The 24,911-nt window shown below is 44.9% G+C and overlaps 1 protein-coding gene across 2 annotated transcripts in view; it reads left to right on the top strand.

Moving 5' to 3' along the window:
* PARD3B (par-3 family cell polarity regulator beta) overlaps positions 1-6,507 on the top strand; it is a 1,011,329-nt gene extending 1,004,822 nt beyond the window's left edge. For both annotated transcript variants that reach the window (XM_019446282.2, XM_019446285.2), the window contains one exon: positions 1,772-6,507. In XM_019446282.2, the coding sequence (XP_019301827.2) occupies positions 1,772-2,129 (358 nt within the window). In that variant the 3' untranslated portion in view covers positions 2,130-6,507. The remainder of the gene's footprint in view (positions 1-1,771) is intronic.
* Positions 6,508-24,911: the final 18,404 nt, after the last annotated feature.

The raw sequence follows: 24,911 nt of genomic DNA, 5'->3' as shown, positions 1-24,911 counted from the left end.
CAGGAAACATTCCCGCTAAGAGGGTCCAGAGGGAGCATGGGTTGTATGTTCATTTTAAGGCAGATAATGTTTGTGTGTTACAAATGTCAGTGATTTATCCCAAGGGCTTAAAATGAGTGCAGAAAAACCACATGTTTCACTTCATGCAGAGAAATAGCTTCAGTAGATTTCGAGAGAAAGCACAGGTTAAGGATTTTTTTTTTTTTTAAGTGTTTCAGAAATCTCCAGCATGAACCAAAAGGAAATAGAAATGAGAGCGGCGGTGGGGGCGGGGGGGGGGGGTGTTGGTGCTTACAATATTTTATGACAAAAGATCTAGCGAATGCTGGAAGTTTTCTAAATCAAAGATAAAATTGTAAAGGAAAGGGGAGATGTAACCCTGATCCTCTATTTCCCAGGGCTGGAGTGACAGATTATGCATTTGTGCTCTATTTGTCATGGGCAATTTAAAATAGAGCAAAGCAAACTGCGCTGAATAATAGCAGTTGATGCTATAATAGCTTGTACACAAACAATTTAATTTTTTTATCTGAAAACTCTAACTAGATTACCCCAAGCTGAAGGATCTTTCATTATTACGTATAGCCGAATTAAGACATAAAACAGTAGAGCGAGAGTTCTATTGTTCATCCTTATGAATGTCCTCACACACTGCTTTCCCCACGCACCCACACTCGGAGCTCGTCAACCCTTCATTGATTTGGGGAACTTACAGAGCTGTTTTAACATCAGATTCTGCAGATTACAGGGTGATTTCGACCCTCATTGACAGTGCTTGATGAACCACAGACGCTGTATTCTTCTAGCTCTGTCATTTCTTCCAAGTGTTCTACCAATTTGTACTCTGACATTGAAGAGATTTTCATTAATTATTATTGTTGCTTTTTTTTTTCCTTCAAAAAATTATAACAGGCAGAGTGGTGGAATGTGGGAAGGATCTGGTGATGGTGGTGGTGAATACGTGCACAGAAGGTTTATGGGATTTTAAGAGCTGCAAACAGAACTCATCTGTTTAACCCCAGGCTAGATAAGATGCAGTCATCTGTACGCTGTTTGGAGACGTATTGCTTCTGTTGTAGCAAATGGAACAGAAGATGCTTGTTGTCTTAGTAGAGAGATCCAGACAGGGTCACTTTCTGTTAGTGTTTATTGTTGCCCTGGACCTTTCTGTGTGCCTACTCATTACACAATGCAACTTACAGCTGGTTTGGCTTTTCCCACTCTGCTACTGGTACTTCTTGACTTCGTGGTAGAATTGTTTCTATCAAGGCGCTACGTGGATAATCCCCAGCTCTGACTCAGGACTTTGTCTAGGAACTGTAGAGAGGGGAGAGCACATAGGGGTGGCCCAGAAGCTAACCGGAGTTAGACCAAGACTATGGTCCATGTCAAAAGCACCCCCACAGACCTAGAGATGAGTACAGCCCCTGGGAACTGTATAACTCTGAATAACCTGCACATTTCTCCCACTACCCGTGACAGGCTTCAGGGGGGCAGAGAAGGGGGCAGGTCCAATGATCCTAGCTGTAAGGGAGCCAAAGTGCGCCCCTTGTAGTTAAAAACGGCCACTCCGATGGCCAACAGGAAGGGGAGAGGGGAAGAAGAAGATTCCCTCTCTTCTCTTTAAGGCCACACACCACTTCTGTTCACGTCCCATGGGCCAGGCCTAGTCGATGACCACGCCAAACTACGCAGGAGGCTGAGGAACGGGGTCTTCGGTCGGGCAGCTCCCTTAGCAGCTACTGATATGTGTCTGTTCTTCTCTTTCCAGGGGAGGACCAGCTGATCCTATAGACTATCTGACGGCCACACCTCGAGGGCTCTACAAAGAAAGGGAGCTCCCGTATTACCAAGGGGCTCATCCTGTGCATCCTCCCAAAGGGAGCTACCCACGTCCCCCGGATCTGAGGCTTGCAGACCTCCGGTATCCTCAGTACTACCCTCCTCCACCAGCCCCCCAGCATAAAGGACCCTTCCGACAAGATGTCCCGCCTTCCCCTCCTCAGCACCCCAGAGTGCCTGCCTATCAGGAAATGGGTAGACCAGGGCCCCGAGGGGGCAGCCCGGACCAGTACCCCTACCGAGCCCAGGATCCCAGGCAGAAGAACCCCATGACTGCAGCTGTGTAACTGAATATCACCACGCCCAGCCCAGCCCAGCCCAGCCCAGAAGGGGAGACGGCTAACATCACCTTTGCCCTTCCTAGACTGTAAGACCTTCCTCCTGTTCAGAATTCTCCAGGGCACAGATAGGTTCTTCTCACCGAGGTTGCAACACTTGACTGCTAACCAGAGGGAAAAAGGAGGGGACAGGAGGACGGGGGATCAGAAGGAAGAGAAAGGACAGGGTCCATCAAAACAGTACTGCCTGAGATCTGAAATGCATTTAGAATTGTTCAATTCCGTGAGAGCGGCAGGTAAACAGGCAAGTGACAAAGAACAATGGACATACCACAAGTGCCTTCCTGGTGCGCACAAGCCCCATGGAACTGGCAGCACAGAGACTCTCAGAGGCTGAGCCTCAGCCACCTGAGAGTGGCTGCAAATATGGGTGTCTTAAATGAGTAGTTTTCTCATTGAGAAAACAAACCAACAGCAGACATGACTAGTGATCTCTTTGAAATGTTTATACCCAGAAGAAGACTGCATTTCTCTCTTTGTAGAATTTCTCAGGTTCCTCGTACCACTCGTCTGGTATAAGTATTTTACATTTCCTTGCCATATGTGTATATATATATATATATATATATATATATATATATATATATAAAACACAACACGAATGCAGTATTAGTGTCCTGAGAGAATGTTTAAAGCTAGTCAGAGATTCCAGAAGGAATATAGTCCAAGGACCAAGGCGATCAGGTTAAGAGGGCTGAAAATCCCCTGATCCTCACCTTCCTTCCCCCGAGTCCCAGGCGTGATTGCATGGAGATATCCGGTTTCAGAACCATCTCCAAATCTCCTGCCTGTAATTACTGGAACCGGGGCCTCGACTTTAAGGCTCCCACTTGAGGGCTAAAATGTAGTTGGAAAAGACAGGGCTCGTTGCTTAGGTCACACAGGAAGCAACGATCCGGAGATGCCAATTCCACACTCAGTGCCAAACAGTGCCATCTGCACCCGGGGACAGGGAGGGGCTGACTGTGGCCTCTGGGATTGATGACCAGGGAGTGGTAGATGGCAGTGACTGACTGTGTGTGTGTGTATGTGTATGCGTGTGTGTATGTGTGAAGGTATGTGATTACCAGTATGGAGAATGTAAGATAAAAATGCTTTCTGGGAAGTTTGATGAGGAAGGAAATAAAAAGGAAAAAAAAATCAGAGGGGAAAGGAAAAGAGGCATAAAACCAGATCATTCTACATCCGCTGTATTTCATTAACAAAAGTCGGGGGAGCACCCAGGCCGGGCCAGCATCTCCAACTGGGACTAGAAGGTCTTTATGGCTTGGAAAAGCTGACACCCCGCCCTCTAAAACCCATCCCATTTCCTTTGAGCTTTGCAGTGATTTTCTACTTATTTCAGCAAGACTTCTAAAACTTCCAACCTGACCCAAATGAGAACACAACAGAAGACTGAGAAACAGCAAAATCTGGGGGCAGCCGTTTGAATCGTTCAATGGCTCTTAAGAGACGTAAAGCCTTGCCGCTCCTTCTCCATTCCCTCAAAACAACACAAAACAAAAAAAGTATTGAGTTCCATTTAGACATGTTTTGGCTGAGATTAGAATACCTCTGCCTGACAGGACTTAATAAATTATAGTATTATTAACTATAGAGTATCCAACCCAGTTTAGGTGTTTTTTTTAATTTAAAATAGAGTTCTATTACCAGGAATGAAGCAGCTGCTGGTTTTAGACATAAATAGTGTTATTTACTGGACTTTAAGAGGTATCGTTTTCTAAAGTACAATTGCCTTGACCATCTTAATAAATAGACTGTCAAGTTGGTCTTCTCCATCTGTCATCCCTCTTGAGCCAGGCACCTTAGACCTTTTGCAACGTGTGCACGGAGGTTGAGGGGCTCAGGCCCTGCTCACCTAGAGGTGAGGGGCAGGTGAGCTCCCGGGCTTCTCTGCCAACACGCTGAATGACACTTTACCCTCGAAATAAATAAACTTCCAGGAAGAGAAGGATAAAGTGAGGGAAATGTAACGCGCTTGGGAGCGTTAAAATCAGCTCTTGGGCATGTTGCATTTTGAGTCAAATTTCTCTAGGCTATTAGACATAGCCAAGCCAGGAGTCTCCTTCTGGATTAAGGCCAAGGCCACACGAGAGGCAGCCAGAGGCAGTGCGAGAGGGTGAGATATCCTGTGCGTGTTGGAGGAGTGGCCCTTGTAGGAAGAATGCCCATCTTCCCCACGTTGCACAATGCCTCCTGCTCACAGGCTCGGGGCAAGCTGCACCAAATACGGTCTTGCGCTGTATTCACAGTCAATAAAACATTTGCTAATCCTGCGGGGCAGCCAGTGATTTGAAACTGCTCTTCAAGTGGACAAAAACGAGATGACAGCCGTTTTCTTGCTTGAAGTACAATACACGCCCAATTTGACCCCGCCCGAAAGAAGCACACGTGTGCGTCACAGAGGCTCCATCAAGCCAGGCCACGTTAAGAACAGCTCGAATGTAAGCTTCATAAGAGCCTGTGAACCAACCCTCCACTTGCCAGCACCCAGAGGCTGCAGAACTCTCTCCCAGTATCTAGGAGAACTGGTGGTTTAGAGTGTTTAGAAGGCCAGCCTGTAGTCAGTAGGTGCCCAGTAGCAGGAAGTAGTTCCCCATTTATTTATGGCCTTGGTGAGACTCAATCTGGTGTCTGCTCGTTGCTCAGAATACCATAACGCCCCTCCCCACAGGAACAGAGTAGCACAGTGAGCTGCAAACCCATCAGCACACACCCACCCGACTCCTGATCTGACTGCTGGGTCGCTGAGGCCTGGAAATGATGTTTTGGCCTTGAGTCGTGAGATATTTGATGGAGCTCTTGTTTATCCCTTTTTGCAGGAGGGGAGATGGGAAAGGGAGCAGACCATTGCAAACTTTTAGATGCAGGAGAATTCAGTCCTCTGCCAGGAAGAGAAACACTGCATCTCGTTAACCCCTTGCGCCATTGGACTGTGGCAATATCACCCTTGGTAGAAAATTGGTTCCCCACAATATTAAATCAGTGGATGAAAGGCAATCTCAAAGACAGGAGCACCTTCTTATATCATAATCGAGTAACAAACAAAAATTGGAAAATAAAATTACCGTGAAGCACATTATTCTTAGATATGTAAGTCAACATGCGTTGACCCCACAGGACAGCATGGAGCAAAGATCTTATAATCAAGGGTGTGAGGAGATCCACAGACCCACCATGACCCCATGGAGGAAACCATGCATGCTGCCCGATAAAGGAGGTTGGAAACTTCCTTGTGGCTCTCTTTGTGCCACCAACTAAATAAAATTAAAACATGACTCATTATTCCCTTCAAAGATCTGTGAACTTGTTGAACTATCTTCTGAAGGAAATGCATCTGACAACTTGAGGAGCTGTCATGCATGGAGTCTATGTGCATAATAAGGATCCGGCCTTTGAGGGACATTCGTTCCCCTAACCTGTAGCCCCAGCAGTTGTTTTCTTTGGAGAGACATCTTAGCCTTTCAGGGCGGATAGAGAGGTCTGCACAGTTTGGGGAGGGATGTATGCCTATAAAATCCCCGTAGGCATTAAACTCTGAAATCCGCAACGAACTGCCCTCAAATTGGTGCTAAATTGGGTAGACACCCTACTGCTTTTGAGTCCAGGAGCAACAAAAGGTCCAGACTTGGTGCAATTAGGCAGGAGGGAGTGGGATCCAGAACCAGCCACGGGAGTACTTCTCTGCCCTCCCAGTTCCCACCGACTTAGTTGGAAATGATGCCACAATGAGACCAGAAAGAGGAGTCTCCATAAGATATCCCTACAAAGTCACCTCTCTGAAAAAAAAAAAAAAAAAAAAAAAAAGGAGAATAAAAGATAGATATCTAAAATAAGCCTAGAATCTCATATGCAGCTACTACTTCTAAGGGAAACTCTTTTCTCCCTCATGTCCTTAAATAGTGATAGAATCACACAGCTCCTGACTTTTAAAGATGGGCTTAACTCCCAAGCCTGGAGTGCACAGTGAACTAACCCCAAAGACCGAGACTGTCTCCTCACTCAGCTCTGAGAGCGTGTGCTGTTCCATCTATGTTGTCCGCAGTGCTGTTTACTACTGGAACGTAAAAACAAACCCTACTGTGGATACAGTCGCTTCTTCTAGTGTTTTCCTGCGCTTTTTTGGCACCAAGTCTGTTCATAAGTTCTGAAGATAAATTATGTGAAATCATATTTTGGCATATGGGGGCAGAGAATGAGTTCTTCACAGACTTTTTAGAATGCTCCCATTTGTACCACAGAAAACATTTTGGATGCTGTTATATATGAACATACAAATTTTTCTTGTTTTATTTTGCATTAAAATAAAGCTTTATTCATTAAGATACCAGAGTGTTGGTTTTCAGTCCCCACCTGTTTGGTTTAGGATTTGACGAATGAATAGGTTGGTCTGGTCCTGATCACCCTTAAACAGCAACGTCATAGGGCAGGGGTCATGAAGGAGAAGCCTCTGTCATGTGCTGGGCTCCCCAAAAAACACATGCGAGACGGAGACGACCATGTAGGCTGTTGATTCGAGAGCGCACTTGGGTTCAATACCCACGGAAGCCAGGGCAAGAAGCAGGGCCGGCCAAAGGGAGAAGCTGAGCAGTGATACCCTCCCAAATTAGGCCTCAGCCAGCTCCACAGGGCAATCTGGAGCCACAGTGGCCCTTCAGACTTGTCCCAACTTGGGACTAAGGAGCTGGGTCTTCATACCACTGTGTTGGGTGGTAGGTATGAGCTACTCCTGGAAGGAGATGGGACCCAGGACTGGGCAGTTAGGAAGTATTTACAGTGGTTGGGAAAATTGTCCTTCATTCTTGAGGTGGGATCTGGGCAGCTCACCACACAGCCTCCAACACTGTTGACCCTTCCTCTTACCTTACTTAGGGAAACGTGACTCTGAGTGGGTTCTCCTTGAAACCAACCCTCTGTTTCCCAAGATTCTTCACTGGATTATTCTCAGACCTCCCAGAAGTGTCTTGCAAGTTCATTCGCACCGAGGTTTCAGCCACCGTCTCTGGAGAGGTTTGCTCACAATCTCCAGCTCAGATCTGTCTTCCCAGACACATGCATCTCCATTTTCCCCCTGGTCATCCCCGCTCGAGCTTTCCACAGGCCCTTTGGACTGAACAAGCTCAAACTGAAAGCATAAGGTTTCTCAAAAGAAGCCTGCTTCTCATGATTCTGACCTGGACAGTGGCACCACCATGTTCAGAGTTACAAGCCAAAACTCTGGAAATTATCCTTGACTTCCCATTTATAACTCTGCCCATTCCTCCGACCCATCCCTGTCTGGAAAGCCAGCAATTTCACTCTATCTGTCCATGCTTCCTGACTTCCTGCCTTGGCTCAGCCTCTTCACTAGCCTTCTCTGCGATCTCTTGCCTCTGACCATGCTTCCTTCCCTACGACCTTTATACTCTACGGACTCAGCACCTGCCTTGGTACATAGAATTTGGTTGCAATATGTACATATCAATTCGCTTAATCATTGTCTAGAACGCCTCCCGGCTACCATATCAACCTCTGCTGTATCCTGCCAAAGGGATTTTTCTGAAGTAGAGACCAGACCAGGCGTGTTGCTCTTCCGGAGGCAGCATGCTCTTATTGAAAGACATTGGCTTTGAAAACAGGCAGACCCAGATCTAAAGCGAGGTTCCAGCACTAATCGGTTGTGTGACTACTTAGCTCTCTAGGCCAGTTTCCCCATTTGTGAAGCAAAAGTAGTACACGTCTTGTGCGATTGTTTTGAGAATTAACTCACATGTACATGTACAGGAGTTCTGGTGCCAGTGTGAGCCAGTCCCCAAGAGCCGACTGTCCACGTCTCTCCCCGGTCCCATGTCTAGTGATGCCACATTAGTAGTTTGAAATAGGCCATGTTGGAAGCCTTTATGACACAGAAATCAGCGTAGTGTACAAAGCAGGCCTTTTTCTTTCCCCTCTAGAAAGCCAGTGGTTAAACATTTACCAGCACACCACTGTAGACAACATACCCAGCAGTCAAGGAAAGTTAATCCTTGCCCCCCTTCACGCACACACACACATAGGCTCACACACACACGTACACCCTCACTCCTCAAAACCTCTCGGTGGCTCTTTCCTACTTACAACCTAAAGTTGAAAGCCCAAACCTTGCAACATCAGTCCCTGGCGCCTCTCCCTCTTCACGTCTCGTTGCTCCTAGTTTTACAGCTTGCGCTACTGTTATTTCCAAATTACTTTTATTTATTTGAACCAGGTGTGCATTTCACAGCTCTGTACCGTGGAAACACACAATAAACATAGCTGCTCAAAGTGCCCTTCGTCCCGTGGATCCTCATTTATCCCTCAAGGCCCAGATCAAGCGGCTCGTTCTCCATGAAGACTTCAAGGCAGAAATTGGAGACTGGCTCTCTCTTTCACGTCCATCCCACGCTCTCGTAGCAGGATTTACTGCAGGGCAGAGGCACTAATGCTGGAGATCACATTTTCCAGCTTTCTTCTTGGCCGTTGTTCCACGTGAGGCCCAGCTCCTACCAACCAGACCAAACACTCCGGAGGATGGAACTGAGGGCCAGGCATGCTTCTGCTGGCAAACAGGGTAACAGAGGCGTTTGGTTTCCTACAAGAATACTCAGCCCCCCTAGCTTCCTGGGAGTCAAGAGGCTGTGCGAGGGCAACCCGTTGTGTTAGCACGGATCATAGCTGAGGCAACACGATTCTGCACCAACAGTCGGGGCATCTTCCGATCTTCGAAAAGTTAGTAACCTCCTCCGTGAGCCAGTTCTGACTTGTTCAGAGATTCATTCTGGAAGCCTTGCCTAGAGCTTGCTTCTCCAGCCCTTCCGAGACTTTTGCAAGCACCTAACTTTCCACATTTGATCCCTTTCTGTTTGCTAGAAGGGATTCAGTTATCTGCAACTAACCTCACCAAGATTCCTTCCGCAGCCCTCCTCCTGAGCCAGACAAGGTAATTCCATCCTGAATGTTACTGAGACACATTCTGCAGATCCTCAATAAAACTTTTATTACCTCTATTACAATGATTAGTTTCCATGTCCGTGTGGCCTTCTGAAGAGTATCGTATTTATAACACGTTGCCTGGCTCTGACTATATGCTCGAGAAATATTTGCTGAATTCATTTGAATGAAGAAATGAGGTGTGAGGGTTCTTTTTCTGAAATGCTGCGCTGCTGACGTCCCACCTTGCAGTTCAAACCATAAATCTCAAAGTCCTGTTGTTAAAGATCGCCCGGTATTTTTCCTGAGGTAAAAGGTGTTAGCTCACGTGGGCAGGCCAGATTCTAATTTAAAACACGAAGCAGGCGAGGAGATTGTAAATGCAATGGGTAATGCATTATTTAGAGAGCAAAGAGAGACTTAAGTAAAGAGAAAATGTATTCCTTGCAACCGACTAAGATGGAAATACTTTTAGTGACAGATGATTACTATTATTATTGTATAATTCCTTGGATTTTAGGCAAGTGCCTTGTGATCACTTGTATTACTTATTCCTTTCAACACCTGTAGGTGGTGAACTGAACGGCTCCCTGACTTTCCACAAGGAAACTGAGTCTTACATAGAATGGTACTAACATAAAGATTTAATGAACGCTATTTAGGCATATCCAAAAACCTAGAGGTAACTTTGTGTCTTGACAATGGAGATTTCTTTTGTAGTGGCCATGTTTATTCTCACTAATTATTGTTTATAGTACATGCTGAATGTTTCATGATTACAGTAATTTGTGCTTCTCGTCCAAAGAACATCAGGCTTATTTTACACCTGGAGAAACTGAGGCATGAAGAAACCAACCAGGTAATTGAGGGCCAAAGGAGAAAGGTGAATTTCCTTTATTTGTGGAGTATTTCTTGAGAAACCACTATGTTCCTGGCACTCTGTGCTACCTCCTGAGTGGGCTCTCTGCTTTGCAACGTGGGTGGGTTCCTCCCCAGCTTGCATTAAAAGGTCCTTCCTCGGCACGTGGCCAGTTTGCATCATACCTGTGACTTCCTAATTACTGGACTCTCAGAGGTCATCAGGCATGGCCCATGTCCTCTGGAGAAAGAAGAGAGTTGCTTCAGCAATCAATGTTTAACATTCAGCTATCACCCTTTCCACTGAAGCTTCACTTGGCTGCTTGTTACCGACCCTCCCAAATACCTAAGTTTGCTGCATAATAACCAATGGTTTTAACTGAAACCTAACAACCCTCGACTTTGTGACCCTTCTGCCTGGTCCATCAAATAAGAAGTACAAAAAGAAAATGAGATTCAATTGTTGCCCAAAAGATACTTAATGTCAGATATTGTAAAACGCTGCAGAGTATTGCAGACATAGACAAGGCTTGGATTCGGCCCTCCAGGACCCGCAAGTCAAGTTGGAGAGGAAAACAGACACAAAGAACCAAAACTCAAGGCTGAACATGGTGAGTATACACTGCCAGGGAAGCCTGACTTTTGCCTCCGGGTGTGAACAGGATCGGGTAAGTTTTATGGAAGACCTGACATCTGAAATGGCCTAAAAGGATGAGAAGGATGTAAACAGGCCAAGCAAGGAAGGGTATTGGCTTTCCAGCTACAGAACACAAGCCTCCACACAGAGACAGGAAACTCCCAGCCTTGTGTGATTTCTGGTGGGGGTGGGGGGGATATAGGTTGCGAGATCGGGGGGTGAGACGGTGGAAGGTTGATACTAACAATGGCTAATATCATTCAGTGCTTAGCAAGTGCCAGATGCTGGCTTCATGTTTTTCATAATTTATCTCATTTAATCCTCAAACTCTATGAGAAAACAGCTATAAATGAATTAAGTAACTTGCCTTTGGAATTTCAGACGCTAGAATAAGTTACGTGGGGTCCCCAGGGAGTTGGACAGTTGGTATAGGGGGAATCGCTCACACAAAAGACAGTTTAAATAAAACCAGCCCAGGTGAAAGCAATACACAAAAGGAACTGGAAAAGTCATCAAACCATCAGCTTATACTAAAGAGGGGAGAGCTAATATTTACTGAGTGTATAGGAGCTATGGGAGTTGCTTTGCCTACATTAATCTCATTTCTTCTTCCTATCAAGCAAGGGGGCCCATTTTACAGATGAGAAAACTGAGGCTCCAAGAGCCTAAGAACAGCTGTGGCTAGTGAAGTGGCTGGTAAATCCAGCTCTGGGTCCACAAGTCTCCTTGCTACCCCCAAGGGGCATTAAAAGTAAATCTCAGTGCAATTTCTTTTAATTTTTCAAAGCCTACATTGTGATCACTACCTAAAGTGTGTGCAATGTTGAAGAAAATTCAGAACATGTAAATGCAGATTTTGACATTTTAGACTTAAGAAACATGCAGCCTTGTGTTAGTTCCACTATATATTAAATTATAATCTATGTAGACAGCAGTTTTGAAAGGTATCCAGGCAAATGAGTTGTACTTCTGGCTGAAGTCAGACAGGTAGATGAAACTTTGATGACTTAATTCCCCCAACTACTAAAGGTATAAACAGACCAGGACTCTGGGTTGGAAAGAGGCTGCCAGAAAATTTATTAAGAGCAGTAAAGTGCAGGGCCATAATTTCAACAGGTTATCTTGCTTCTCTGGCTAATTGTTTTCCAAGGTTTCTCGACTCAGAACCATTCAGCATTCTTATCACCTGGGAAATGTGCGTGCTCCTTAGGATATTTTCCAGCGTGCAGCCACCTCTGTCCTCCAGTCACGGCTGTATTTTTGCTCAAAGAGCTGTCGATTAGATTTAAGAGCCGCCCCAGCCCCACAATGCGCTGTCTTGCTGATCTTCAGAGAGAGCTGTGGTGTCGCCCTTTGATTTATGGAGAGTGAAGCTCAAACCCAGCCCTGCGCTTTATTAAAGCAGCTTTTAGCCATATTATACCTTCCCCATTCCGAGCTCCCAATGGCTCTACCACCTAGGAGTCAAAAATCCCTTTGATAAGCAGCATTTGGGGTGATTGGAAAGTGGAGCCTTCCCTTCGTCCCCTCCCACCATCCTGCCTCCCGACCCCCCAGGTGCGAGATGGCAGAGGGGGAGGGGGGATGGAGACCCAGGCACAGCCCTGCTCTCCAGGTGGCCTTTCAATATCCGTTTTTCTCCTGACCCTCTCTTGACCTTCACAGTGTGACAGTGTTTGGCCTGAGGCTCTGCCTCTTCATGGTGATTTTTTTTTTTCCATCCAGGCTTTAGAAGGGAAGCCTCAGAGAGGTGCGGCCACACTGCTATGGGACCCACTTTCAAAGGCGCCTGCTCTCCCGGCTGTGTTCTGCGAAATCAAGGCTGTGTTCTGGAAAATCACAGGATGAAGGCCCCCAGTGGAGATCACAGAATAGCAATGGGCACATGAGTATCTGCAGGTGAACGGACTACCTTATAGGTGTTGGTTGTGTGAAACCTGGCTTTGTTCCCGAACGCAGAACTTTTCTCTACGGATGTAACACCCCTCTCCCCTAACACACAAACCAGGCCTGTGCCATGTAAGGCTGGGGGTGGGGACACTTGAGTACTCCTGGCTCCAAGGGCCAGCCATGCTGTACTGAGAAGCAGTGAGGTCCTTCCAGAGCCCCGGCATCAGGCCTTCTCCATCCTTCCTTTGCAGAGTCCCCAGCTCCCTCTGGGGCTCTCGCTCAGACTTTACTGCTGTCTGTCACTCAGTTCTACGCGATCACCCTGCCCCAGCGAACTCATTGGAGTGAGATTGATAACAGAGTCATGTTGGGCCAAGGTTGGGGTGTGTTAAGTGGCAGGTGCACCCTCCTTCATCCCCAGTTCTCTGTGGGAGGATAAGCATCCTAGAGCCGGCACTGTGGTCGCTGGGTTACAGGTGGCTCTCAGCTAGACAAGCTGGGTGAACCAGCTGGTTACTTCGTCCTCAGCTACTGCGTCCAAAGTGGTGATGATCATGCTGACCTCATAGGGTGGTGCAAAGATTACATGGAATAATGCACATAAAGCATTTATTATATCGGCTGAAGGAGGATGGAGGTTATTTACCATCATTAGCCCTGATTTTCAAAGAATCTGTCTGCAAGTGGTAAATAGCACGTGATTATCATAAGAAAGCATTTCCTTCTTAACTCTCTGCTTCCTACAGGAAGGAAGACTTGGTCAAGTGCTAGTATGCCTTCAACACCCCTCCACAACTTGCCAATCTCTTATTAACAGACAGCAGACCTCAGACTTCTGCAGGCTCTAGCTTGAATTTAATAACTTTGTTTTGCTTTCATTGTATTAATTTTCTAATTGTCTTCTATTTAGATCAAAAGGATCCTGGCCCTTTTTTTTCACTTACAGTAGTAAAGTAAGTGTCCATTAAAAATAAAATTATATAGGTAGATATTAAGTAAATAATGGTACAAATGGATATAGTAAAAACCATGGTGTGGCTGAAATTTAAAGCTTGGAAACACTGTGCTAATACAGTGGAGAGGTGTCCCAGGGACCTCTGAGAGTTCCAGAAGGTAGAGTAACTTCTGGAAGAGGCAAGCTGTTTGTCTGAACCCGAGGACTCCAGAGAAACCTGTAGATGGATGAATAAATGAGTGAAATGAGGCCAGAATGTTCCAAGAAAGAGATGGTCCTGACCAGGTAGGTTTCCCCCAAGGAGGATCTTGCCTGGCTCTTTGACTTGGTCCTCACCAGAGTTCTGCCATGTGTCTGTGGGTCCTTTTCTTGCTCTCAACTCCCAGCAGTGGATGACTGCAGGAGCATTTGGCTGATTCTCCTACTAGAGCCGGAGAAAAACCAGACTGTCCCCAAGTACAATGAGCATCAAATGGAAGTTTTACTTTTCCCAAAACCTTGGAATTGCATTAGCATCAGCATGGGCCTCAATCTGCCTCTGTCATCACATAGGGTCCTACCTGTGTGTCTTTGTGTCCAAATTTCCCTCTTATGAGGATGCTAAGCATTGGACCAGGACCCAATCTAATCCAGCATGACCTCAATTTAATTTGATTATATCTGCAAAGAGCTTATTTCCACATAAGTCCCCACTCACAGGTATCAGCGTTTAGGATTTGAACATATCTTTTGAGGGGGACACAATTCCACCCACAACACTATCCACCATCCAGAGGCCATCCCCCATCTCTGCACCTCCCACCAGCCTCCCATCAAAATCTCTGCCCTGTGTGCAGTCAACACTCCTGCACACCGATCAATGTACCAATGACCAACCATGTAGATACTGCTAGTGTCCTCCTATGTTCCACTTGTTTTCCTTCTTTACTAAAAAAGTCACAATTTGGGGGGATAGTGGAGAACAGTGAGCAAAGGATGGGGGCAACGAATGTCTGTCCATCCGGATTCCTCATTATATGGGGAGGAAAAAAAACCACTTTCTCAGACTTTCCTTCAACATAGGAAGTCCTATGCCTCACTTGCCTGGCCAATGAAAGGTGAGAAGTGAGAAGTGGCTGGGGATTTCTGAGAAGCGTTTGGTTTCCTGATACAAATAGCATACCTGTCTCCCTCTTTCTCAGTTGTTCCTTCCTTCTACCTGTCATAGCTAGAAGGACAGCAACCATCTTGCTACCGTGAGGTGTTAAGCATGAGGATGCGAAGCCAAAACCCAACATGCTAAATAACACTTAGCATGCAGAAATAACATTTAAAATAGTCAACACTTATTGAGCATCTAATATGCACTAGGTATGATTCTGAGCCCATTAAATGCAATTAACTCACTCCATCAACCCCATTGTCTGAGTGTATTATTATTCCTATTTGTAGGGGATGAAACTTGCACAAACCCATGATGCAAGGTCCATGCTAGTAATTACTACGGCCTTCTACCTGTCAGCAAAGATAGAAAGAGTCTGGGGATCCTGAAGGCTTAAGTGAGCTGCTATATTGCTCCTTTTTGGAGCAATTGGTTGGGGTTTCCATTACTTGCTGCTGATCGCACTCTTGGCTGACTCCAGTATTACCTCGTAGGGTCACTGAAAGGACTAAATGAGGATATATATGTCTGTGGATGGAAAAAAACAGTAGCAGTTAGTTAAAATTGTCTAAAACACAGTAGATTCTCAATAAATAATTGGTTTTAGTGTTTAACCAGTTGAAAAGGCAAAATAATTAAGTCAATAACATGGTAGGCAGAAGAATGGGCACCCAAAGATGGCCTTGTCCTTATCCTAGAAAACCATGAATATGTTACTTGACAAAAAGGACTTTGCAGATGTGATTAAGGTTAAGAGCCTTGAGATGGGGAGATTATTCCGCGTTATCCAGGTGGGTCCAATCCAATCATATGAGTCTTTAAAGCAGAGGACTGCGATGAGACAGAAATTCAATGGTAGAAAGCAGAGATGGTGGGATGAGAAGGGTCAGTGATCTGTTACTGCTCTGAGGTGTGGGAATCTACATGTTAGGACCAGAAGAGGCATCCAGGGGCAGACAGCCAATGAGAAAATGGAAATCTTAATCCTGTAACAGCATGGAACTGAATTCTGCCAACACCTGAATGAGCAAGAAAATGGATTCTCCCCTGGAGCTGTTGGAAAGGAACACAGCGGGCTTACATTTTAGCCTGATAAGACTCATACTGGACTTGTGACCTACAGGACTATAAAATAATAAACTTGGATCAAGCTATTAGATTTGTGACAATTTGTTATAGCAGCAATGAAAAACTAATACAAAATAATAATAGGACCTGGAGTAGCATCCAGAGGCGTAGCTTCAGGGGCCTTAGAGAAGGGTTGAGGACCTGCTCACCAGGGACGGTGGGAATCCCACAACCACGCGGAACCATGAAGATTTCTGGGAGAAAGTTTTCTTGCCTGATGGTGTGACTGACTTTGTTTTAATTTCGCTGGTAGCACTACTCTGATATACAACTCAGGCGGCAACGCTCACCGAAGCCCTGGAGGGCCATCCATACAGAATATGATGTGAACAGCACCTCCTACAGTTGTGCAGTGCAACAGTCCTGCTAGTTAGAGGCATCGTGCGGGATCTATGAGAATAAGGGCTAGAGCTTGGCACAGTAGGGATAAACAGGGCAACGTCTGTATGAGGTATCATACAGCTCACCTCTCTCGAAATTACCTGGCTTGCAGCCCCATGATTTTTGCTATTTGATGAATGCAAAACACCACCTTCTAATGGCAAAAATTCCACTTAAAAAGAGAATAAAAAGGAAAGCTTTGGGGTTTCCTCACCTCAGGCAAACCTCTACAGTCAGGTGAGCTGGGGTCAGTGTGGGCTTGTGTGGCCCAGCCTTTCTCCAGCATGGCTAATGGGGAGCACGGCCTTGTTGGGAAAACGGGTTTCGACCTGAAAGTTAAGTCAAGGGTAGAGATCACTTTCAGGTGACAAGGGTCTGTATTTCGAATCAAAATTTAATGCCAGAAGTCAAGATCTTGAAAAACGCCTGTCCATTTTACCTTCTTCCTGGGGAAGGTATAGCCTCCTAATTAGAGATTTGAAAATACACCACAGCCCACTGCTTGCAAGGATGGATTACAGGGCTGGTTTGTCAAACACCATTATATCTGCTAATAAGAAACCAGTTACGTAAAGATGTGAGAAATGGGGGGCGCCTGGGTGGCTCAGTCGGTTAAGCGTCCGACATCAGCTCAGGTCACAATCTCGCGGTCCATGAGTTCAAGCCCCGCGTCGGGCTCTGGGCTGATGGCTCAGGGCCTGGAACCTGCTTCTGATTCTGTGTCTCCCTCTCTCTCTGCCCCTCCCCTGTTCATCCTCTGTCTCTCTCTGTCCCAAAAATAAATAAACGTTAAAATAAATAAATAAATAAATAAATAAATAAAAAAGATGTGAGAAATGGAAATGCTGCGCCATTTTCCAGAACAAAATCTGCCTCTAAAACTCCCTGCAAAATATGCTTCATCATTTGAATAACAAAATAAGCTATGCAGAAAAATAAGACTTCTCAAAGAGAGCCTGCATTCAGGTTGCACTGAGTACAAGCAATATGATGAATATTCTTTGTGCTACAAATGTTTTGTGAGAAAATAATGTGTTTTAGAAATGGAGCTGGGATAATACTAGAGACTTTGCTTTAGCGACCATCAAATAAGTTTCCAGGCAGGTTTTCTTGTTTCTTATGGATTCCTGGAGTTCATGGTGAAAGCTGCCATTAAAATTCATCAGATGAAAAGTAAACCTATATTACAATTGATGACATTCTCTTCTAAATTGTTAGCCCTATTAGTGAGAAACCTCTCGTCTGCCAAACTCTATCTATGGTGTCTGCTTTTCTCTTGCATTTTAATCTAAGAAGTGCTCCTTCATCGTTATTTTTTTTTCCACGTGCCACATACCCCATATCACAGGGCATCCCGTGAACTATCCTGAGATGCTCCTCAACTTTTAGAAACAGGATGCTGAGGTTGCAAGGAATCTCTTCTATTCCAGGCGTCAAGGTTGGAAAAATTACTTAAGGATGACAGAAAAAGATTTTTTTATGTGCCCGGGTACTAAGGCCCGAAACAGCAATTCATTCAACTGAAAAAAAAGAATCCCCGTGAGCTTTTCTTAGAGCCCACTGAAAAGGATCCGTGAGGACTCCCCTTCGGTGCAAAGCAATTCAAGAGCAGCACAAGTGGAGAGGAAGCTCTGTCTCTGTCACCTTGATCCTCAGACGCTGTTCCTTTGCAGTCAGACCCCTCCCCGCCATGCCTCCCATGGATTAGATCAGGAGAACAGAAAATGGCCAACCTCCTCTCATTGATGCAGAGACTGAATCCCTGTTATAGACTGTGTTCTCTCCTCCCTAGAATTCATATGGTGGAGCCCTAACGCTCAATATGATGGTATTTGGAGGTGAGACCTTTGGGAGTTCGTTAGGTTTAGATGAGGTCATGAGGTAAGACCCTCATGATGGGACTAGTCCTTATTCATCCTTAAAACTTCCTTATAAGAAGAGGAAGACAGACCAGAGCTTGCTTGCTTTCTCTCTGCCATGTGAGGACATCATGAGAAGGCAGCCATCCATAAGCCAGGAAGAGGGGTCTCACCAGGAACCAAACCCGCCAGCACCTTGATCTTGGACTCTTAGATTCCAGAACTATGAGATATATCTGTCGTTTAAGCCGCCCAGTCTATATTATTTTGTTATAGCAGCCGGAGCTAAGACACCCCTTCATCCACAAAATGTGGCATGATCATTTCTTCTTTACACATTACCCCACCTATGGTAATTTCTCTTGAATGTTTGCGCTATGGAAATCGGCAGAGTGATTGGCAAATCTGCGGAGTGCAGTTTGGCAGAAACAAATTCTGTGGGTCAGAATTTTTCTCTGAAACAGAGCTGGCTCACACAAAGGCCTCCTTCAGCTTGGCAAGCTCTATACTACCCTGCCTCCCTCACGGAAAAGCCAATGTCAAGCTCTCCTGAGACAGGCAGGTGACACGAGCTCCTCTTCCATTCCCCAAAGCTGGCTGCACCAAGAGCTGTGGGAACAGAAATGGAACAGAAGGACTCCTTGAGCCTTCTGCCACCTGCCTCCTGTCTCCCCGCCTCATCACAGCGGGCGGAGGTGATCACCTCAGCAGGTACCAGTAGATGCGAAGAGGCTGCACTTCCCAGTCCAACAGGCCAGGATTTGAGTCTCTACTCCACCACCGATGAATTTTATGACCTTGAGTGTGTTGCTGAAACTCTCTGAGACACAGGGTCTTCCTTTTTGAGCTGGTGGCAATAATTCCTGCCTCACAGGATGTTTAGGAAGATGAATAAGATACCTGCATCAACATACCTAAGCACTCCATCAGCTCTGTTCCCACTGCCCTTCCCTCCTAGTCTCTTTCAACAATAGATTAGCAAGTCCCAGAAGTCATGGGTCATCACCTCCTATATGAACCACCCTCGCTCTTTTCCAGGCTGTGACTGAGTGGGTCAGAGTCTGAGGCTATGTTGCAGAAGTTCACAGTGGCAGAGCTAAAAAGCTTTGCTAGCCAGCCTCCCCTGAGGAGGAACCTAATGTTCATGGTGGGATTATCATAGGAGATCTACCGGTGTCTATTGTCCTCAGGTTTAGCTCCAGAGAAGGCAGCACGAACTTATACTAACAGGAACAAAAGTTGATCACACAAGTGACCTCCTGGGGTGCCTGGCTGGCTCAGTCGGTGGAGCATGCGGCTCTTGATCTTGGGGTTGTAAGTTCAAGCCCCATGTTGGGTGTAGAGATTACTCAAAAATAAAATCTTTTTTTTTTAAAGCCTCCTATGCTCAGATTTTTTTTTTTCTATCTTCAGAAAACAGAAAGTTAAGGACGGGTGAATCATTCCTGCAAATTAGAGCTTAAAGATAGTACTTTGCTTTCTTCCCACTGAGGCTGTTGAGAAGTTTGGGCCCTTGGTATCAGCTTCATACTGGAAATGAACTTGACTCACAATCTATTCATAACCCAGCTCTGAATCTCTTCCCCTTAGAACTTTCAGCGATAAAAAAAAATAATAACAATAAAACCAGGGAGGGAAGGATGAGGCAATTCAGCTTATTTCATTATCTTGGATTTTACACTTCTTGTTTGCTAGCTTGATAAGGGATGCTATAATCTTTTATGATATCAACATCCTTTTTTATTGCACTAGATGGTAGGGGAATTGCCCCCAAATTAATAAAAACCATATGTTGGATTTGATTAAAAATCACTTTGGAATAATGATTGATCTAGCTTGGGAATGAGACTAAGCTTCCTCCTCCCCTTTTCTTGTTGTTGTTTTTTTTTTTTTTTTAATCATATGACTTTCAGAGTTTTTCTGGCTCCTTTCTTCCCCCACACTTGCCTTTATCTGCCAAACCAGGGTAATGAAAATGTCTTATACAATCTCAGAATTGTATTGTAATCTGAAATATTGGTCCATCCAATGCCATCGTTGTTGCAATGGGGATAGTAATAACAGCATGCCATGGTCATGTCTGGATGTGTCCAGCAACTGGTGTATGTGGTGAGATTGGTCCTCTGAGCATGTGATATGTGGCTCTGGTAGGAACCCATTCTGCAAAGCTCTAAGGAAAGTGAGAAACTTCCCTAGTTAGCATAACTAGGAAAGTCTTCCAACTTGTTAGCCCCAGCCCATCTAGAAGGCAGTTCCCAACATTTGATAATGCTTCTTTTCAACAACATGAATAATTGAAACCTAACAGCTAAGCTGATTGATCTTTGAAAATCCTTTCCTTTACTCCCTACTTCAGCACTGCTCCAGACATGGAATACATAAAACATTCCTGGTAAGTTTGTCAAAACTGATGGATCCTAGGCCTGTCTCTAAAGATGCAATTTCCTTAGGTGTGGGGTTGATCCAGAAATCTGCATTTTTAGTGTGTACAGAAGTTAAGTCTGATATAGGTGCTCTATAGCTCACCCTTGAAGAAATATTACTGTTACAGGAAACTTCAAAATGTCTTAGTTGGGTTTAAGAGCATTGTCTTTGGAATACAACTGCGCCCAGCACAAATCCAAGCTCTGCCTTTTACTGGCTCACTGATCTTGGGCAATTGAGTCAACCACTCTAAGGCTCTGCTTCCTCATCCAGAGAATAGAGGTAATAATTCCTATATCATAGCGTCATCATGGGGATTAAATAAAATACTATGTAAACAATGTTGAGCACTGGACCTGGTGATTGTAATTGGAGACCTACTCCTAAGGGAAAATACTTCAAGGAGAGTCATTAACATGTTTGCTGTTGTCTTATTATTAGGTTGGTTTTCTATCACAAAAATAATGGAAATGAACCAAGAGGAATATTGGCCTTGGAAAGATCAGTCGTAGGGATTTGAAGGAAATGAAGCTTAACAAATTATGAAAACATGATGCTATGAGAAGGCAAAAAGGTGGTAGAGGGGAAGGTGGTAGAGACAGTGGGTGTGTGCAAATTTCACAACTGTTTTCAATTGTATGCCAGATAGTTGTATCCTGTTGGGTGGAACTACGATTTAGCGATGATTTTTTGGAGATTAAGTGTGGTTTAAGGAGATGCATACGGGTGCCAAGTTAACGAGAGGTGTAGTGTGATAGCTGTTTGATGTGTCAACTTGACTAGACTACAGCCCCCACTCATTCAGTCTAACACTAATCTAGATACCGCTGTGAGGGGATTGGGTAAATGTAATTACATTCCCTAATCAGTTGATCTTAAATTAGGGATATTGTCCTGGTGGCCCTGGATTAATCAGTTGAAAGGCCGTAAAGGCAGGCTGAGACTTTTTTCCAAGAAAGAAAACATTCCCACCTGTGGATAACAGCTTCAGCCAATGCCTGTGGAGTTCTAGCTTACCCGTGACCTTCCCTCCCTGACTGCCTGCCCTATGGACTTGTTTAGTCACCTCCCCCCCCAACTTTGTAAGCCAATACCTTTTACTAAATCTGTATCTATACATGCACATATGTATATGTGTGCTTATGTATATACACGCATATACATATATACCCACCTACATATACACATATGTATACACATATACCCACCTATCTACCTATCTATCATCTCCTACTGCCTCTTCCTCTATTCCTGTACCTTTGTAATATGGCTCTTTATCTTGTCCATGTTTTAGAAACTTGATTCAGAGTAGAATTAAATTACATGGCTTGCAAATAGGGCCCCCTCTGTCTCCTGTCCTTTTGCAGTCAGTGTCATGCCAGTGTCTAAAAGGAGAATTGAGAAATGTATCATTCACAGAAGTGAACACCTTCAAAGTGGCTTATTTTTTTCATGGTTTTATAGGACATCAGCTGGTAATTCTGTGATAAGTACTAAAGAAATAACAATGGTGCTTTCATTTTTCTTATCATTCTCTCTCTCAATAATCCAAGGGGATTCACAGATTTTATCCTAATGTAACTCTGGAAATCTCTCTGTGAGTGGGATAAAGGCAAGCATTATTAGTCTTAGCATAGAGATGCAGAAACTAGAGCACAGAGAAGGGATGAGCCTTTCTTGAGGTGACTCAGTAAGTCAGCAGGTGAGACCCAACAGAACCTGGGAAATTAATTTCAAAACTCTCAAACCTACTTTGTCACCTAATCTGAAAGGTAAAATTAAAAAAAAAAAAAAAAGGATGGGAGGAAGGAGAGAGGAAGGAAAGAAAGTTACTTCACTTTGCTCAAGGAAACACTGTTTAAAAGAGGTCACTCATAGGGGCGCCTGGGTGGCTCAGTCAGGTAAGCACCTGACTTCGGCTTAAGTCATGATCTTGAGGCTCATGAGTTAAAGCCCTACATCAGGCTTGCTACTCTCAGATCCTTTGTCTCTCTCTTTCTCTCTCTTTCTCTCTCTCTCTCTCTCTGTCCCTCCCTCATTTGTGCACTCTCTCTCTCCTCTCTGTCTCTCAAAAATAAATAAACAGTAACAAAAAAAGAGGTGGCTCATAGACAATGGATTTTAAAGAAAGAAATCAAATAGGATATCATTAAAATGTATGGGAGAAATGTAGTGGCTTGAAGAGTTTTCCAATTTATTGTGGAGTTAAAAAAAAAAAGTTAACATCTTATTACAATTATGTTTCCATTTTGATCCTAAAATGCATAGGGAAAGATGTCTGGAAGAGCATAAACCAAAATGTTAAATATAATGTAGGTAGATGAATTTCATCTTGTTTTGGCTTATCTTTTCTCAATTTCTCTATTGACCATATACGTGTTACCTGTATTTTTCAGTTTCTTAAAACAAATGTCCTATTTTCCTGTGGTGCTTATTACCCTATTGAGATTAAAAGAGCGATTGGACATGAGGACCTTATACTTCAACGACTTCTGTGTGTCCAAGAATCAGCTGGCAAACTCGATCATTGTCATTTTCTGGGTCCCCCCATGCCCCAGCCCTCCAGGGCTGCTGAGGTCTGGTAAAAGCCTCAGAAATGACAGTTCTAAGAAGCTCTTGAGGTGACTCTATTGCAGCCATTCCAGGAAAACAGCACTTTGAGAAACGCTGTGATATGCATTACTCCTTATTGGGAAGACATCTCTTCTAAGGTTACAACAGGCCCAATGTACTGAATATGAGTAAATGTGGGAAAATCAAGTGCCACCTGGGTCTGCCTTCAAATAACTAAAAGCATTTTTAACACTTGTGAACACTAGGTGCCCTCAGTGTTGTGACTTCAGGCCCCAACCCTTCCCTTGTGCACCTCTACATTTGTGCCAAGCACGTTTGTCATCCAAGCATCATTGTCACCCAGCACCTTGTTAGAAAAGCAGAATCTCAGGTCCCACCCCAGACCAACTAAATAAGACCCTACATTTGAACCTACATTCAAGAGCACTGGACTGGAACACCTACAGACACCGGAAATGATACCACAGGAGATTCAGAATCCCCTGTGGACAGACTCTCAACGGGCACGTCTAATGTTCTTTGACCAGCAAATGGCAGGCCTGCAGAAGCCTGTCCCTTGGTCTGGGATTCCGAGATTGGGTCAAGGACATCCTTCCTCCGTTGGATATGCCTGTTGTCTTTGTCTCCGTCCAGCCAACTTCCTCCAGTGACCTCCCTCACCCAACCAGCCAGAAACCCAGAGCCTAAGGACACCCTTCAAAGCACAGTCCTGTGACTAAGCAGGGGGCAGGCTCAGTCCATTCATTTTCCAAGTCCCCTCCCTCCCGCCTTCTACAAAAACTCAGACCACTTAAGTCATCCTTATCATCATATCAATAAGTGTGGCAGAGTGAAGGCAGAGAGACAGGAAAAGACCAAGACAAAAAACAAACAAACAAAAAACCACACACACACACACACACACACACACACATCAACACACACACACGTGCGCGCACGCACATGTGCACACATACACACACACAGGATATTTCTTTCTCTTGCCTTGCAGGATATGGCATCTCCAGCATATGTTTTCCTTCCTATTTGTGCTCTTTTCTCTTTTCCTTTTTAAATAGACACATTTCAAATGTCAGTGGGTGATAGTGGGGCCAAGTCAAATTGGATTCAGGAGACCAAATAGCTAAAAGGTTTGATCTTTGCAGCTGCTTCTTCAAGGGAGACTCCAGGAGAGTGACCAGTGGGGGACAGAGCCCCTGATAAGCTCAAGTGGGCATTTATTGTGCTAACCCTGGCTCCCTCTCAGTTTAACCTTTATTTACAGACTCAAATCCAATGGTTACGGACTTGAAAAGAAAGTACTCTTTCCCCTTCTTCCCCCCTCTCCCCCTCTCCTGTCCCCAGAGGGGATGGAAAAGAAATGAGGCAGAGGTTAAGTGAGAGAGACAATAAAAAAGGAAAGAGTCCTTATCTAAAATCTGAGTGACTGATGGTGAGCGACAGCTCTGTGGCCAGTTTTCATTTTCTTACACCTTCCTCCAAAACTCCCAAGAGACTTAGCCAAATTGGTCCCCCACCTTTCCAGCCAAATGGAAATGACACTCCAAACATCCTCTTGCCCCCCAGACGGGCCAAGGCTAATCAGGTATCCTCTCAGAGGGACTGAGTGTCCAGGGACAGCCCATATTTTAGCCGAGTAATTCAGACTTACTTGCCTAATGCTTTACTGAATCTTGTCATCGCGGCAGCCAAGTAAAAATTATAACTGCATGCCGTGTGGAACAATAAATCCTGCGGCTGTGTTCTCAGTCATTCCATATTTCAAGACAGGGAAGCTTATTTCTACAAGGCTGTTAATAACCAAAGTGACTGGACAAGTAAGAGGAAAGTTGGTGTCTACTCTTGGCCTCTCAGAGATGCGTCCTGGAGACGGGAGAGAGTATGAGGCACCATGTTTCTGTGGGATTCGCAGCTGCTGCAGGCCTGGGCTCCACCAGAATGCCCAGGAAAATAGGTG

The sequence above is a fragment of the Panthera pardus genome, unplaced genomic scaffold (assembly GCF_024362965.1).
Source record: "Panthera pardus isolate Hobbes unplaced genomic scaffold, ASM2436296v1 HiC_scaffold_10, whole genome shotgun sequence".
In the NCBI taxonomy this organism is placed as follows: Eukaryota; Metazoa; Chordata; class Mammalia; order Carnivora; family Felidae; genus Panthera; species Panthera pardus.
Note: the sequence above shows the minus strand (reverse complement) of the source record. Positions and strands in the feature narration are given on the sequence as shown.